Consider the following 17,632-nt stretch of genomic DNA (forward strand, 5'->3'; position numbering starts at 1 on the left):
CCTGTGGATGGTAGTCACCCCATACCCATCCTGTGGATGGTAGTCACCCCATACCCATCCTGTGGATGGTAGTCACCCCATACCCATCCTGTGGATGGTAGTCACCCCATACCCATCCTGTGGATGGTAGTCACCCCATACCCATCCTGTGGATGGTAGTCACCCCATACCCATCTTGTGGATGGTAGTCACCCCATACCCATCTTGTGGATGGTAGTCACCCCATACCCATCCTGTGGATGGTAGTCACCCCATACCCATCCTGTGGATGGTAGTCACCCCATACCCATCTTGTGGATGGTAGTCACCCCATACCCATCTTGTGGATGGTAGTTACCCCATACCCATCTTGTGGATGGTAGTCACCCCATACCCATCTTGTGGATGGTAGTCACCCCATACCCATCTTGTGGATGGTAGTCACCCCATACCCATCTTGTGGATGGTAGTCACCCCATACCCATCTTGTGGATGGTAGTCACCCCATACCCATCTTGTGGATGGTAGTCACCCCATACCCATCCTGTGGATGGTAGTCACCCCATACCCATCTTGTGGATGGTAGTTACCCCATACCCATCTTGTGGATGGTAGTTACCCCATACCCATCTTGTGGATGGTAGTTACCCCATACCCATCTTGTGGATGGTAGTTACCCCATACCCATCCTGTGGATGGTAGCACCCCATACCCATCTTGTGGATGGTAGTTACCCCATACCCATCCTGTGGATGGTAGTCACCCCATACCCATCTTGTGGATGGTAGTCACCCCATACCCATCTTGTGGATGGTAGTCACCCCATACCCATCTTGTGGATGGTAGTCACCCCATACCCATCCTGTGGATGGTAGTCACCCCATACCCATCTTGTGGATGGTAGTTACCCCATACCCATCTTGTGGATGGTAGTTACCCCATACCCATCTTGTGGATGGTAGTTACCCCATACCCATCTTGTGGATGGTAGTCACCCCCTGTGGATACCCATACCCATCTTGTGGATGGTAGTTACCCCATACCCATCCTGTGGATGGTAGCACCCCATACCCCTCTTGTGGATGGTAGTCACCCCATACCCATCTTGTGGATGGTAGTCACCCCATACCCATCTTGTGGATGGTAGTTACCCCATACCCATCATGTGGATGGTAGTCACCCCATACCCATCCTGTGGATGGTAGTTACCCCATACCCATCTTGTGGATGGTAGTTACCCCATACCCATCTTGTGGATGGTAGTTACCCCATACCCATCTTGTGGATAGTAGTTACCCCATACCCATCTTGTGGATGGTAGTCACCCCATACCCATCCTGTGGATGGTAGTCACCCCATACCCATCTTGTGGATGGTAGTTACCCCATACCCATCTTGTGGATGGTAGTCACCCCATACCCCAGTCACCCCATACCCATCCTGTGGATGGTAGTCACCCCATACCCATCTTGTGGATGGGTCAACCCATACCCATGGTAGTCACCCCACCCCTGTGGATGGTATACATCATGTGGATGGTAGTCACCCCATACCCATCCTGTGGATGGTAGTTACCCCATACCCATCTTGTGGATGGTAGTTACCCCATACCCATCTTGTGGATGGTAGTTACCCCATACCCATCTTGTGGATAGTAGTTACCCCATACCCATCTTGAGGATGGTAGTCACCCCATACCTATCCTGTGGTTGGTAGTCATCCCATACCCATCTTGTGGATGGTAGTTACCCCATACCCATTCTGTGGATGGTAGTCACCCCATACCCATCTTGTGGATGGTAGTCACCCCATACCCCTTGTGGATGGTATACCCCAGTTACCCCATCCTGTGGATGGTAGTCACCCCATACCCATCTTGTGGATGGTAGTCACCCCATACCCATCTTGTGGATGGTAGTTCACCCCATACCCATCTTGTGGATGGCAGTCACCCCATACCCATCTTGTGGATGGTAGTTACCCCATACCCATACCCATCCTGTGGATGGTAGTCACCCCATACCCCATACCCATCATCCTGTGGATGGTAGTCACCCCATACCCCATACCCATCCTGTGGATGGTAGTCACCCCATACCCATCCTGTGGTTGGTAGTCACCCCATACATATCACCCCATACCCATCCTGTGTGGATGGTAGTTACCCCATACCCATCCTGTGGATGGTAGTCACCCCATACCCATCTTGTGGATGGTAGTCACCCCATACCCATCCTGTGGATGGTAGTCACCCCATACCCATCTTGTGGATGGTAGTCACCCCATACCCATCCTGTGGATGGTAGTCACCCCATACCCATCCTGTGGATGGTAGTTACCCCATACCCATCCTGTGGATGGTAGTCACCCCATACCCAGTCATACCCATCCTGTGGATGGTAGTCACCCCATACCCATCCTTGTGGATGGTAGTCACCCCATACCCATCTTGTGGATGGTAGTCACCCCATACCCCCATACCCCATACCCATCCTGTGGATGGTAGTCACCCCATACCCCATACCCCCTTGTGGATGGTAGTCACCCCATCATCTTGTGGATGGTAGTCACCCCATACCCGTCCTGTGGATGGTAGTCACCCCTCATACCCACCCATCTTGTGGATGGTAGTCACCCCATACCCATCACCCCATACCCATCATGTGGATGGTAGTCACCCCATACCCATCCTGTGGATGGTAGTTACCCCATACCCATCTTGTGGATGGTAGTTACCCCACCCCATACCCCATACCCATCTTGTGGATAGTAGTTACCCCATACCCATCTTGAGGATGGTAGTCACCCCATACCTATCCTGTGGTTGGTAGTCATCCCATACCCATCTTGTGGATGGTAGTTACCCCACCCCATCACCCCATCCTTGTGGATGGTGTCACCCCATACCCATCCTGAGGATGGTAGTCACCCCATACCCATCATTCTGTGGATGGTAGTTACCCCACCCCATACCCATACCCATCTTGTGGATGGTAGTCACCCCATACCCATCTTGTGGATGGTAGTCACCCCATACCCATCTTGTGGATGGTAGTCACCCCATACCCATCTTGTGGATGGTAGTAATCACCCCATACCCATCTTGTGGATGGTAGTTACCCCACCCCATACCCATCATACCCTCCTGTGGATGGTACCCCATACCCCATACCCCATACCCATTGTGGATGGTAGTCACCCCATACCCATCCTGTGGATGGTAGTCACCCCATACCCATCTTGTGGATGGTAGTCACCCCATACCCATCTTGTGGATGGTAGTTCACCCCATACCCATCTTGTGGATGATAGTCACCCCATACCCATCTTGTGGATGGTAGTGACCCCATACCCATCATGTGGATGGTATACCCATACCCATCATGTGGATGGTAGTCACCCCATGCCCATCCTGTGGATGGTAGTTACCCCATACCCATCTTGTGGATGGTATACCCCATCATCTTGTGGATGGTAGTACCCCATACCCATCATACCCCATACCCATCTGGTGGATGGTAGTCACCCCATACCCATCCTGTGGATGGTAGTCACCCCATACCCATCCTGTGGATGGTAGTCACCCCATACCCATCTTGTGGATGGTAGTCACCCCATACCCATCCTGTGGTTGGTAGTCACCCCATACCCATCCTGTGGATGGTAGTCACCCCATACCCATCCTGTGGATGGTAGTCACCCCATACCCATCCTGTGGTTGGTAGTCACCCCCTTGTGGATGGTAGTTACCCCATACCCATTCTGTTTATGGTAGTCACCCCATACCCATCTTGAGGATGGTAGTCACCCCATACCCATCCTGTGGTTGGTAGTCACCCCATACCCATCCTGTGGATGGTAGTCACCCCATACTCATCTTGTGGATGGTAGTTACCCCATACCCATTCTGTGGATGGTAGTCACCCCATACCCATCTTGTGGATGGTAGTCACCCCATACCCATCCTGTGGATGGTAGTCACCCCATACCCATCTTGTGGATGGTAGTTACCCCATACCCATCTTGTGGATGGTAGTTACCCCATACCCATCTTGTGGATGGTAGTTACCCCATACCCATCTTGTGGATGGTAGTCACCCCATACCCATCTTGTGGATGGTAGTCACCCCATACCCATCTTGTGGATGGTAGTCACCCCATACCCATCTTGTGGATGGTAGTCACCCCATACCCCTTGTGGATTGTAGTCCCTAATACCCATCCTGTGGATGGTAGTCACCCCATACCCATCTTGTGGTTGGTAGGTACCCCATACCCATCTTGTGGATGGTAGTTACCCCATACCCATCTTGTGGATGGTAGTTACCCCATACCCATCTTGTGGATGGTAGTTACCCCATACCCATTTTGTGGATGGTAGCACCCCATACCCATATTGTGGATGGTAGTTACCCCATACCCATCCTTTGGATGGTAGTCACCCCATACCCATCTTGTGGATGGTAGTCACCCCATACCCATCTTGTGGTTGGTATTCACCCCATACCCATCTTGTGGATGGTAGTCACCCCATACCCATCCTGTGGATGGTAGCACCCCATACCCATCTTGTGGATGGTTGTTACCCCATACCCATCCTGTAGATGGTAGCACCCCATACCCATCTTGTGGATGGTAGTTACCCCATACCCATCCTGTGGATGGTAGTCACCCCATACCCATCTTGTGGATGGTAGTCACCCCATACCCATCCTGTGGATGGTAGCACCCCATACCCATCTTGTGGATGGTAGTTACCCCATACCTATCTTGTGGATGGTAGTCACCCCATACCCATCTTGTGGATGGTAGTTACCCCATACCCATCCTGTGGATGGTAGCACCCCATACCCATCCTGTGGATGGTAGTCACCCCATACCCATCTTGTGGATGGTAGTTACCCCATACCCATCATGTGGATGGTAGTCACCCCATACCCATCCTGAAGATGGTAGTTACCCCATACCCATCTTGTGGATGGTAGTTACCTCATACCCATCCTGTGGATGGTAGTCACCCCATACCCATCCTGTGGATGGTAGTCACCCCATACCCATCTTGTGGATGGTAGTTACCCCATACCCATCCAGTGGATGGTAGTCACCCTATACCCATCCTGTGTATGGTAATCAGCCCATACCCATCTTGTGGATGGTAGTTACCCCATACCCATCCTGTGGATGGTAGTCACCCCATACCCATCTTGTGGATGGTAGTTACCCCATACCCATCCTGTGGTTGGTAGTCACCCCATACCCATCCTGTGGATGGTAGTTACCCCATACCCATCCTGTGGATGGTAGTCACCCCATACCCATCCTGTGGATGGTAGTCACCCCATACCCATCCTGTGGATGGTAGTCATTCCATACCCATCTTGTGGATGGTAGTCACCCCATACCCATCTTGTGGATGGTAGTCACCCCATACCCATCCTGTGGATGGTAGTCACTCCATACCCATCTTGTGGATGGTAGTCACCCCATACCCATCTTGTGGATGGTAGTCACCCCATACCCATCTTGTGGATGGTAGTCACCCCATACCCATCTTGTGGATGGTAGTCACCCCATACCCATTTTGTGGATGGTAGTCACCCCATACCCATCCTGTGGATGGTAGTCACCCCATACCCATCCTGTGGGTGGTAGTCACCCCATAACCATCTTGTGGATGGTAGTTACCCCATACCCATCTTGTGGATGGTAGTTACCCCATACCCATCTTGTGGATGGTAGTTACCCCATACCCATCTTGTGGATGGTAGTTACCCCATACCCATCCTGTGGATGGTAGTCACCCCATACCCATCTTGTGGATGGTAGTCGTCCCATACCCATCCTGTGGATGGTAGCACCCCATACCCATCTTGTGGATGGTAGTTACCCCATACCCATCCTGTGGATGGTAGCACCCCATACCCATCTTGTGGATGGTAGTTACCCCATACCCATCCTGTGGATGGTAGTCACCCCATACCCATCTTGTGGATGGTAGTCACCCCATACCCATCCTGTGGTTGGTAGTCACCCCATACCCATCTTGTGGATGGTAGTTACCCCATACCCATCCTGTGGATGGTAGCAACCCATACCCATCTTGTGGATGGTAGTTACCCCATACCCATCCTTTGGATGGTAGCACCCCATACCCATCTTGTGGATGGTAGTCACCCCATACCCATCTTGTGGATGGTAGTCACCCCATACCCATCCTGTGGATGGTAGCACCCCATACCCATCTTGTGGATGGTAGTTACCCCATACCCATCCTGTGGATGGTAGCACCCCATACCCATCTTGTGGATGGTAGTCACCCCATACCCATCCTGTGGATGGTAGCACCCCATACCCATCTTGTGGATGGTAGTTACCCCATACCCATCCTGTGGATGGTAGTCACCCCATACCCATCCTGTGGATGGTAGTCACCCCATACCCATCCTGTGGATGGTAGCACCCCATACCCATCCTGTGGATGGTAGTCAGAAGACTAGAGGCATATAATAGTTTGAGGAAGTGGGTCACAAAGTTTTGCTAACTTATCAAGTTACAATGGTAATGAACTATTTACATGTTTATATTTGGTTAAAATCGCAATAAGTTATTTATTCAGACATGAATTAGCTCACAAAAATATTACAGAAATATTACCTTATATTTTAGCAAGGTCATGCTTCGTAAACAACTCTAATAATCTTTTCTTCAAACTGACCATTGTAATCAGCAATCACTTCAAAATTACTTCAAAATATATAGATATAGGCAAATGGAATTTGTATTAGCAATTAGTATGGGGAATGTGTTTATTATGAAAAAGAAGCACTAAATCTAGGGAAAAATGGCGAGTCACTATTATTGGACAAACAAGGCAGTCAAGCCCCCACTGCATGTCACGATGATGTATTATATTATTATTATTATTATTACCTGGAGTTTACCTGGAGAAAGTTCTGGGGGTCAACGCGAACGCGGCCCGGTCTGTGACCAGGCCTCCTGGTGGATCAGAGCCTGATCAACCAAGCTGTTGCTGCTGGCTGCACGCAAACCAACGTACGAGCCACAGCCAGGCTGGTCAGGAACCGACTTTAGGTGCTTGTCCAGTGCCAGCTTCAAGACTGCCAGGGGTCTGTTGGTAATCCCCCTTATGTATGCTGGGAGGCAGTTGAACAGTCTCGGGCCCCTGACACTTATTGTATGGTCTCTTAACGTGCTAGTGACACCCCTGCTTTTCATTGGGGGGATGTTGCATCGTCTGCCAAGTCTTTTGCTTTCGTAGTGAGTGATTTTCGTGTGCAAGTTCGGTACTAGTCCCTCTAGGATTTTCCAGGTGTATATAATCATGTATCTCTCCCGCCTGCGTTCCAGGGAATACAGGTTCAGGAACCTCAAGCGCTCCCAGTAATTGAGGTGTTTTATCTCCGTTATGGGCGCCGTGAAGGTTCTCTGTACATTTTCTAGGTCAGCAATTTCACCTGCCTTGAAAGGTGCTGTTAGTGTGCAGCAATATTCCAGCCTAGATAGAACAAGTGACCTGAAGAGTGTCATCATGGGCTTGGCCTCCCTAGTTTTGAAGGTTCTCATTATCCAGCCTGTCATTTGTCTAGCAGATGCGATTGATACAATGTTATGGTCCTTGAAGGTGAGATCCTCCGACATGATCACTCCCAGGTCTTTGACGTTGGTGTTTCGCTCTATTTTGTGGCCAGAATTTGTTTTGTACTCTGATGAAGATTTAATTTCCTCGTGTTTACCATATCTGAGTAATTGAAATTTCTCATAGTTGAACTTCATATTGTTTTCTGCAGCCCACTGAAAGATTCGGTTGATGTCCGCCTGGAGCCTTGCAGTGTCTGCAATTCAATTCAATTCAATTCAAATTCAATTCAATTCAATTCAATTCAAAGTTTATTCTCTATAAGGATTACAATGCTGAGTTTACAGAAATTTGGCAATGTTTGGTTTACATGTAGTAAAATTGTGATTACAGAGTGTACCACTAGAACGCTTAGCATGGCTAGGCATTTCGGGCATACTTAGTTTTATTCTTAATTGTAAAATATTACAAATTATGAGGTAAGTTGGTATTATGGCTAAGTGACTAAATACTAGTTTGTGAGTTTAGCAATGTGAATGCTTTTGTTTTGGCACAGTACATAGTTTCAGTATTGGAGTATCACAGGATTCATTATTTTAAGACTGAGATTAATATTTCTGTTTATGGTCAAATGAGTGAGTGAGTGTAAGTGTGAACCACCAGGTGGTATTCGTATAGTTAGTTGACGGGGTGTATCAGGGAGATAAGATGTTTTCTAATGGTAGTTTTGAAGGTGATGAATGTGTCTGCAGTTCTAGAGTTCTCAGGTAGGGTATTTCAGATTTTAGGGCCTTTGACATACATTGAATTTTTGTAAAGGTTTAGTCGGACACGGGGAATGTCGTAGAGATGTTTATGTCTGGTGTTATGCCTGTGGGTTCTGTCACAACTATCAAGAAAGCGTTTTAGGTCAAGGTTGATATTAGAGTTTAAGGCCCTGTAGATGTAGATTGCACAGTAGTAAGTGTGGATGTACTGAACTGGGAGTAAGTTTAGATCTATGAAGAGTGGGGGGGTGTGTTGCCAGGGATGGGATTTAGTGATTATTCTTACTGCAGCTTTTTGTTGGGTTATTATTGGCTTTAGGTGTGTTGCTGCAGTTGATCCCCAAGCACAAATAGCATAGGTGAGGTATGGATAAATAAGTGAGTGGTATAGTGTGAGAAGGGCATTTTGCTGCACGTAGTATCGTATCTTGGAGAGGATCCCAACCATTTTGGATACTTTTTTGGCTATATGCTGGATATGGGTGCTGAAATTCAGGTTGTTGTCAAGGTATAAGTCTAGGAATTTTCCCCCATTATTTCTGGTAATTAGAGTGTTGTCAATCTTAATGTTAATTTGTGCATCTCCTGCTCTGCTACCAAACATAATATAGTAGGTTTTGTCAGTGTTAAGCGTAAGTTTATTGGCTGTCATCCAAGTCGATATTTTAATCAGCTCCTCATTCACAATGGTGTTGAGGGTGGCAAGATTAGGGTGAGAGATGACATAAGTCGTGTCATCAGCAAAGAGAATGGGTTTCAGGTGTTGGGATACGTTTGGAAGGTCATTGATGTATATGAGGAAGAGCAGGGGACCAAGGACACTTCCCTGCGGAACTCCAGTATCAAGTGGCCGTGTTGCTGATGCTGTGTCTTTAATGATGACGTACTGATACCTATTAGTAATGTAAGATTTGAAATAAGCAAGCTCATGGCCTCTTATACCGTAGTGATCAAGTTTGTGGAGTAGGATGTCGTGATCTACTGTGTCAAAAGCTTTTCTTAGGTCAATAAAAATTCCTAGTGGATATTCCTTATTTTCCAATGCTGTGTAAAGCAGATCTAGCATTTTTATGATTGCATCATTAGTGCTTTTATTTTTCCTGAATCCAAACTGGCAGAGGTTGAGTATGTTTTGAGCCGTTATAAATGAATACAGTCTCCTGTGCACGAGTTTCTCAAAGATTTTGGATAGCAATGGTAAGTTAGATATTGACCTATAGTTGTTTAAGTCTGTAGGGTCACCACCTTTATGTATTGGTGTAACCCTTGCCATCTTGAGTAGTTTCGGGAAGGTGCTAGTCTCTATTGACTTGTTAAAAAGTAATGAAATAGCATGCGAAAGGACATGGGCCGCTCGCTTGTACAGTAATGGTGGGACATGAGACAGATTCCCCGAGTTATTTTTAAGTGACTTTATGATCTCAATGACTTCCGTGGGCTCAGTTGGTGCAAGATAGAAGGAATTTGGGAAATTTCCATCTAGGTAGTCCCCGGCATGGGCATTGGCATGTGGGATTTTACTGGCGAGATTAGATCCTATGTTTGAGAAGAAGTCGTTTATCTTGTTAGCTGTGTCAGTGGGATGTAGTGGTGTTTCATTAGGTTTAGTTAGGACAATATTCTTGGTTTTTCTCAGTTTGTGGGTCCCTAGAATCTGAGAGAGTGTTTTCCAGGTCATTTTTATATCTCCTCTAGTGTCTGTGAATCTACTGGAGTAGTATAGTTGTTTGGCTTTTTTTATCACTTTGGTGAGAGCTGATGAATAGTGTTTAAGAGTATCTTTGTGTATTAAGCCCTGTCTATATTGCTTTTCATATTGGTGTTTCTTGTCAATGGATTTCAGAATGGTGCTGGTTAGCCATGGGCAACCAAGCCGTTTGTTTGTGATCTGTTTTGTTTTTATAGGACAATGTTTGTTGTATAGTCTAAGTAATTTGTTAAGAAAAATGTCTGTCCAGTCATCAATACCATTGGCCTTGGAGAATTCTGTAGGCCAATCAACAGTCTCTAGGTCAGCTGTGAACTTCCTTACTGAGGCCTCGTCATGGAGTCTAAATGAGACTTTGTTGTATTCAAGTGGTGGTTTGCTAATGTTTGTCAGGAGGAAGGTAGGGTAGTGGTCTGTAGTGCTATCTGTGATTATCCCTGATTTAAGGGGGGCTAGTATATTGGTCCATATGTGGACTATTATGGTTGCACTTGTCTCAGTGAGCCTGGTTGGTTTAGTTATTGTTGGTATGAGAAGTGTGTTGTTCATATTGTTGATGAAATCAGTTACAGGCTGATCATCTAGTAAGCCAAGGTTGATGTTGAAGTCTCCAGCTAAGAGAAGGTGGTGCTTATTCATTTGTCTGTTTGTTATTAGTGACTTTAATTTCTCACTGAAATTTGGGATGTTTGTGTGAGGTATCCGGTAAATGGCACCGATTGTTATAGGCGTCTTAAGGTTTTTTACAGTAAAATTAGCAAAAATGTATCCCCCATATTCATCACTAAAGCAAGTGGTGCTAAGACAAGATAATTGGTTAGAGTAATAGATTGCAATACCACTCCCAACTTGGTTTGTTCTGCAGTTGTGAATTGCTGTGTATCCTGGTAGAGGGTAGATATCTATTGTGTCTTGCTTAAGCCAGGTCTCAGTAAGAATAATGCAGGAGAAGGGTGTCTTTAGTGATTCAAGGAGTGCTAGGAGGTCATCATAGTGTTTGCTTAAGGATCTGATGTTGTCGTTAAGTACTGATAGACTTTTAGCATTGTTTAGGATAGTGGTGGCTTGTGATGCTGTGTAATAAAGGCAGTTACTTTCCAATAGGTTTTGATTGGGTGTCAGATTATGGAGGTTTAGATCAGGGTCAACGTGATCAATCATCTTCTAGGTTTAAATTATGGTTATTTATATCCTGAGTTGTGTGTTGAGTTCTACTACTGATATCTGTAGTGGTAGGAAGTTTGGACAAGTATATAGCTAGAGTATTTTGGTAATGTAGGGTATAGTCACTACTACACATAATGAAGTTGATGTTGTCTATGTGTTGTGCTGGAATGAACTAAAGTACAACTAGGTATAAACTAGTGGTTAGCGCGACGGGCTGGAGTTTTGAGACTCTATGACCGCGGGTTCAATCCCGGCCGGGGGTATGGTTTAATATAAAAATACAAATTAAAAATAGAACAAGACTCTCACTTGTAATTGCACTAAGGTCTAATAATGACTTTTGTGGAGTCTATGTTTTGAGCTAGAATGAGCTATAGTACAATAGGTTTAATCTAATAATATAAAAGTACAAATTAAAAATAGCACTAGTCTCTCACTAGTAATTGCACTATGGTCTAAAAAGTGAATTTGGTATTGACTATGTCTTGAGGTAGAATGAGCTATGGTACAACTGAATTTAATCTAATAATATAAAAATACAAATTAAAAATAGCACCAGTCTCTCACTAGTAATTGCACTACGGTCTAATATAGTGAATTTGGTATTGACTATGTATTGAGCTAGAAAGAGCTATAGTACAACTAGGTTTAGTCTAATAGTATAAAAATACAAATTACAAATAGCACCAGTCTCTCACTAGTAATTGCACTATGGTCTAGTATAGTGAATTTGGTATTGACTATGTATTGAGCTAGAATGAGCTAGAGTAAAACTGTGATTAATCTAATAATATAATAAAGGAACAAGACTCTCAATTGTAATTTCACTAAGGTCTTATATAAGTTGTTTACAAGAATTAGAGTATAATTAGATTTAAATTGACAGGATAAAATACACAAATTAAGGTAGCAAAATAATAATAAAAAAAATGATAAAAATAAAAATGGCAATGACTTGGTTATAATATGCTAGTAAGATGGTAGACAGGATGATATAAAAGTTGTAGTTGAAAATACTAGGTTAAAAAGTATGGAATAAAAATGGTCAATAAAAGAAGTTTACAATAAGTTTGATCAATATAGTTTAAAGTAAAATTGGGCAATAATAGGGATTTAGAATAAAATTGGGCAATTGAGTATTTTTTAAAGTGAGGTAGAATTATTGAAGACAAGTTATGGTTAGTTTATAAAAAAATAAGATGGAACAGTGATGTGGTAAGTTGTAAAAAAGGAGATAGATTCTGTAGATATTAAATACAATTAAGACTATGAGGTAGAATGGTTGTTGAATACAACAAAGACAATCAAAAGTAGTTGGGGTATTAGAATTTTAGGGGGGCACAAATTTATGACAATATAACACTAACGGTGGACTATGGGTATTATCTGCACTTTACTCTGATTCTGTTAGTCCAGCCTCACTTAGGAATGTTTTAAGGTCATGTTCTGTGGAGATGAAGTATCTCTTCCCAGTGGGCTGTTTCCTAACTGCTATTTTTCCATCCCTCACAAAGCACTGGTGGATTTTTTGGGCATAGCGTAATTTTCTTAGCCGATAAAGAAGGTTTTGTCTCGTTTTGGTAAGGCACTCATTGACGTAAACATCAGTTTTCATAGAAATAGATGTTTTTAGTAGGTTGCTTCAGTGTAGGCTAGTTTGGAATTTTAACAGCACTGTTTTTTTACCTGCATGATAGCCCATCAGTTTGCAATCCTTTAAGTCATCACTACGTATGTTAAGGCGAAGGTGGTCCTTGATAAGCTGTAGGGTGGTCTCCATGCAGGTCTCTTGGGTGACTGTGGGTGGGAGATGTTTGCTGTTAACTACAACAGCGTCAGATAGCTGCTGTTGGTCATTATGGTCTTGGAAGTTGGTTATGACAGTGGCAAGTTGTTGGTCCACTCTTGATCTTTTCTCTGTAATGTTGGTAGTAAGTAGGGTGACTTGGTCTTTTAGAGTGTTGATGGTGTCTAGGGACTGGGTGTGGGTGTTGCTTTGTTGTTCTAGAGTGTCTAGTTTATGTTCTAGAGCAGTGATCTTGTTGAGGTAATCTGCATTGCTAGCCTTTAGTTCCTGCATTTCTTGAGTTAGTTTGGTGATCGTTTGGTTCTGAATCATAAGGAGTTTAGCTATTTCTGGGTCGGTGATCTTCTTGACATCAAATACTGGGAAGGAGTTATCTTGGAATGTAGCGGCGGCCATGTTTGTTGTTGTCTGTCGTGTGTTGTGGTGATGTCGGTGGGTGATGAGGGTTGTGTCCTGGCTGGCAGTACTACAAGTTTTCCTCGTGTTATTACTGCTCTCACCTTTGATGTTAGGAGTCCTTAGCTGGTTACTGGATCTTCTTTTATTGTTCTGACCCTTGTCCATTGGCTGTGGCTTCGGGTGAATAGTAGGCGATGGGTGTTGGGTGAATGTTGTGGAGTATCACTGTCATGCAGATTCGGGTGTCATCTGCAAAGGAAGACACGGTGCTGTGGCTGACATCCTTGTCTATGTCGGATATGAGGATGAGGAACAAGATGGGAGCTAGTACTGTGCCTTGTGGAACAGAGCTTTTCACCGTAGCTGCCTCGGACTTTACTCTGTTGACGACTACTCTCTGTGTTCTGTTAGTGAGGAAATTATAGATCCATCGACCGACTTTTCCTGTTATCCCTTTAGCAGGCATTTTGTGCGCTATTACGCCATGGTCACACTTGTCGAAGGCTTTTGCAAAGTCTGTATATATTACATCTGCATTCTTTTTATCTTCTAGTGCATTTAGGACCTTGTCGTAGTGATCCAATAGTTGAGACAGACAGGAAAGACCTGTTCTAAACCCATGTTGCCCTGGGTTGTGTAACTGATGGGTTTCTAGATGGGTGGTGATCTTGCTTCTTAGGACCGTTTCAAAGATTTTTATGATATGAGATGTTAGTGCTATCGGTCTGTAGTTCTTTGCTGTTGCTTTACTGCCCCCTTTGTGGAGTGGGGCTATGTCTGTTGTTTTTAGTAACTGTGGGACGACCCCCGTGTCCATTATTATTATTATTATTATTATTATTATTATTATTATTATTACTCTTGAAATAGTAATAACACTATTGCAATATACCTAGCTGAATGAATCTAACTATAGCCAGCTGGCCCAGTGGCTTACGCACTGACCTGGAGTTTAATGAATCTATGGCCATGGGTTCTAATCCTACCAGTTCCGTGCTTTATTTTTACCATTGCTGCTGTTGCTGTAATCAAGCGCTAAACCCTTAAGGGTCTATGTAGCTCGTTGTCTCCACACATAGGGGAAGGATGACCAAGCCTCCAATACTCATTACAGTAACTGAATGATCCATACGGGTTATCTGTAAGTCACCATCACCTCATACCACTCCATCCACTATAAGCTTAAAAAAGGATTAAAATATATTCATACTGACATTTATCTTTTGCAGTGTGTGACAAGCAAGCAGAAAAGGCAGTCAATGGCAGGCAAGCAGAGAATACAGTGAATGGCAGGCAAGCAGAAGAGGCAGTAGATGTGAAGCAGGTAAAAGAGGTGACTGAGGCTCCACAAAAAACATATCGAAATCTCATCACAGAGTCGCACGTCAAACAAGCTCTGAAGGCACAACAAGGCAGCAGTGCACAGCTGCTCTCATGGACTGTTACAGACTTCACTAACAAGGGTGACAACTACGCATGCGTCGTGACAAGTGTAGATGTTTGTTATCATAAAGAAGGAAATGACAGAAAAACCTCATTTGTAGTGAAATGTAATCCATGTCGGGCCCTCTCAATATTCAATGAATTTTCGACTGCAGTTTTTCAGAAGGAGGCGGGATATTACCTGGAACTTTTGCCCTTATTCAACGCTCAGCTCAGTCGTGGAGGATGTGAACCAATACGGGCTCCTCACTGCTATTTTGCTCACTTGACTGAACAAGAGGAAGTTATATTCCTTGGAGATTTGCGCCCGGAAGGTTTCAAAATGTTTGACCGCATGAAAGGAATGGACAAGGCCCACGCTGTCCTTGTCCTCAAGGAACTAGGTAAACTTCACGCTGCCTCTATCTTATGTCAAAAAGAAACATCAGTAGTTTTAGAAGAAAAATACACATATATTAAGAAAGACTTTCAGTCTATTATTGGAGACGTCGACTTTAAGAAAATGCTTACTTCAGAAGTCGAGAATTCAGCAGAGATAGCAGAGAGAATCGGTGGGTACAAAAAAGTTGTTGACTGGCTGAAAGACTTTGCACCAAGTAGCAGCGACGTCTTCCTGGAACAAATAAAGAAGAGTCCTCCCTTTGATGTGCTTTGTCATGGTGACTGCTGGAACAACAACATCTTGTTCAAGTAAGCATAATATTATAGTCATAGGAAAGCATTCAAACCCACAGTGGTCATGCAGCGCCTTAGGAAAACTGGATGTATTCAGGTTTGATCCAAAGCCGGATCGCTATTCTTTCGTCTCATGGGAGAGGTCAGAGGGTTAAGTCCCCTACGGGGAACGAACCTACTTGTCTTGCACAAACACACAATAGTGGGCAGCTCCAATTTCTTGGATCAAGAGTGGGCTTTATACTTCGGCCTCTGAGACCCTCCTCAGCTCATTAATTTCTTGTAATATTTATGACTCCAAGCAAATTTGTTTCCAATGTCTAGTGTTCATTACACTTCCAACATTTTATGTTAATATTTATAATGAGATCACAATAAACAACTAATGTTTTAATAATTTAACTGCACTGAATATTAAGTAAATTACAAACGTTTTCTTCGTCTTTCTGTTTCATTCTAAAAGAATTTTCTTGGAAATATAATCGAAACCTCACGAAAACTCTTGGAATTCAACTACCATTCACTGTGGTTAAATAATCGGAAAGATGGACGGGAGACTCTGATCTTGGTTCAGAGATTAACAGGTCCAATGGTTTACAACTACGCCACTGGGCTGGACCTGTTGATCTCGTGACCACAGTTCAAGCCTCCCGTCCACCTTTCTGTTTATTCAGCGACAGTCGTTTATTATAACTTAAATTGACTTCCATGCAAATATGTATCCAACAGGTACGATGAGACAGGTGTCCCGGTCGATGTAAGACTGCTGGACTTCCAAATCAGTCGCAAAGCTTCGCCAGCCACAGACCTCAACTACTTCATGTACACCAGTTTCAATGGTCCTGAAAGGAAGGACAATTTGGAAACTTTCTTGAATGTTTACTATGAGTCCTTAAGAGAGGTGCTGGAGGCAGGAGGAACCAAAGCTGAGTTTACATCTCAGGAACTACGAGAGGAATATCACAAGAAGAACTTGTTTGGTTTGATAATGGGAATGATGGTTGTGCCTGTTGTGGTGAGTCAGGCAGCGGAGGTGATGGATCTGGATGATATAACTGATGGAGACATTGAAACGCTTGTAAAGGAGCAAAGGGAAAGGATGTTGAAACAGCTAGATAGTAATCCACTTCTGCGACCTCGACTTCTCTCTATATTTGATGAGATGTTAGAATATGGAGTAATATCTTAGATGATAATCTTACACAGATCTTGTTACGGAGTTATGGAACATATAATATTAGCAATAGTTAAAGATTGTTGAATGAATGTCTATGAGGGAAGAAATTATGTATATTTAATATTTTATAAATTCTAATTCAAATTAATAATTTTTTTCCACATGATACGTTGTTTGTACAAAAATAAATAACACTTGATAACGCGTGTAGAAAGCCCAATGTTATGCAGAGTATTTTGGGCAAACTTAAGCCTAAATGAAGATTACATGGGCTTCAGGGAGTCCCAAAAGTTTAGAAAATATGGAGAATTTGCCCATATCAGGGTAACTAGGGGTCCAAGGGCAGCAAGGCATGCTAAGCGTTCTAGTGGTACACTCTGTAATCACAATTTTACTACATGTAAACCAAACAATAACCAAATTTCTGTAAACTCAGCATTGTAATCCTTATAGAGAATAAACTTTGAATTGAATTGAATTCCAGCGACTAAGCGCTGCTGTTCAGAGGGGTTATGTATTTTGGGCACGCGCCCCAGCTCTGAGGAGCTGGATGAGATTTTCGCATTATAATCAATGACAAACACGTAACAATATGTACTAGACATGTATCTTTCACATCTCATGTGCTGTTTATGTCATCTTTATATCAGTAGTGCATCTCTTAAATTTTTGCACCATATTATGTAATAAAATATACCTATAGGCAAGAAAGAATGAAAAGATGAGTTGGTGGGGGAAATGGAATATTCAAATAGCTTCAGGAAGAAATCCAAATATTCTTCCTTGAAGCCTTTTTATCCACTTCTCCGAGGCTATGGGTCCCACAGTTTACACCAGGTCGCTCCTGCCTCTCTCAACTACTGGATCACTATGATATGGCCTTGGATGCACTGGAAGAAAATAAGAATGCAGA

General features: G+C 43.9%; 1 protein-coding gene across 1 annotated transcript in view; it reads left to right on the plus strand.

The window, feature by feature from the left end:
* The window catches only part of LOC138850939 (uncharacterized), a 19,761-nt gene extending 2,445 nt beyond the window's left edge, over window positions 1-17,316 (plus strand). The window contains exons 2-3 of the mRNA XM_070095189.1: window positions 14,654-15,557; window positions 16,272-17,316. Coding sequence (XP_069951290.1) covers window positions 14,654-15,557; window positions 16,272-16,731 — 1,364 coding nt within the window. The 3' untranslated portion in view covers window positions 16,732-17,316. The remainder of the gene's footprint in view (window positions 1-14,653; window positions 15,558-16,271) is intronic.
* Window positions 17,317-17,632: the final 316 nt, after the last annotated feature.

The sequence above is a fragment of the Cherax quadricarinatus genome, chromosome 49 (genome assembly GCF_038502225.1).
Source record: "Cherax quadricarinatus isolate ZL_2023a chromosome 49, ASM3850222v1, whole genome shotgun sequence".
Classification (NCBI taxonomy): Eukaryota; Metazoa; Arthropoda; class Malacostraca; order Decapoda; family Parastacidae; genus Cherax; species Cherax quadricarinatus.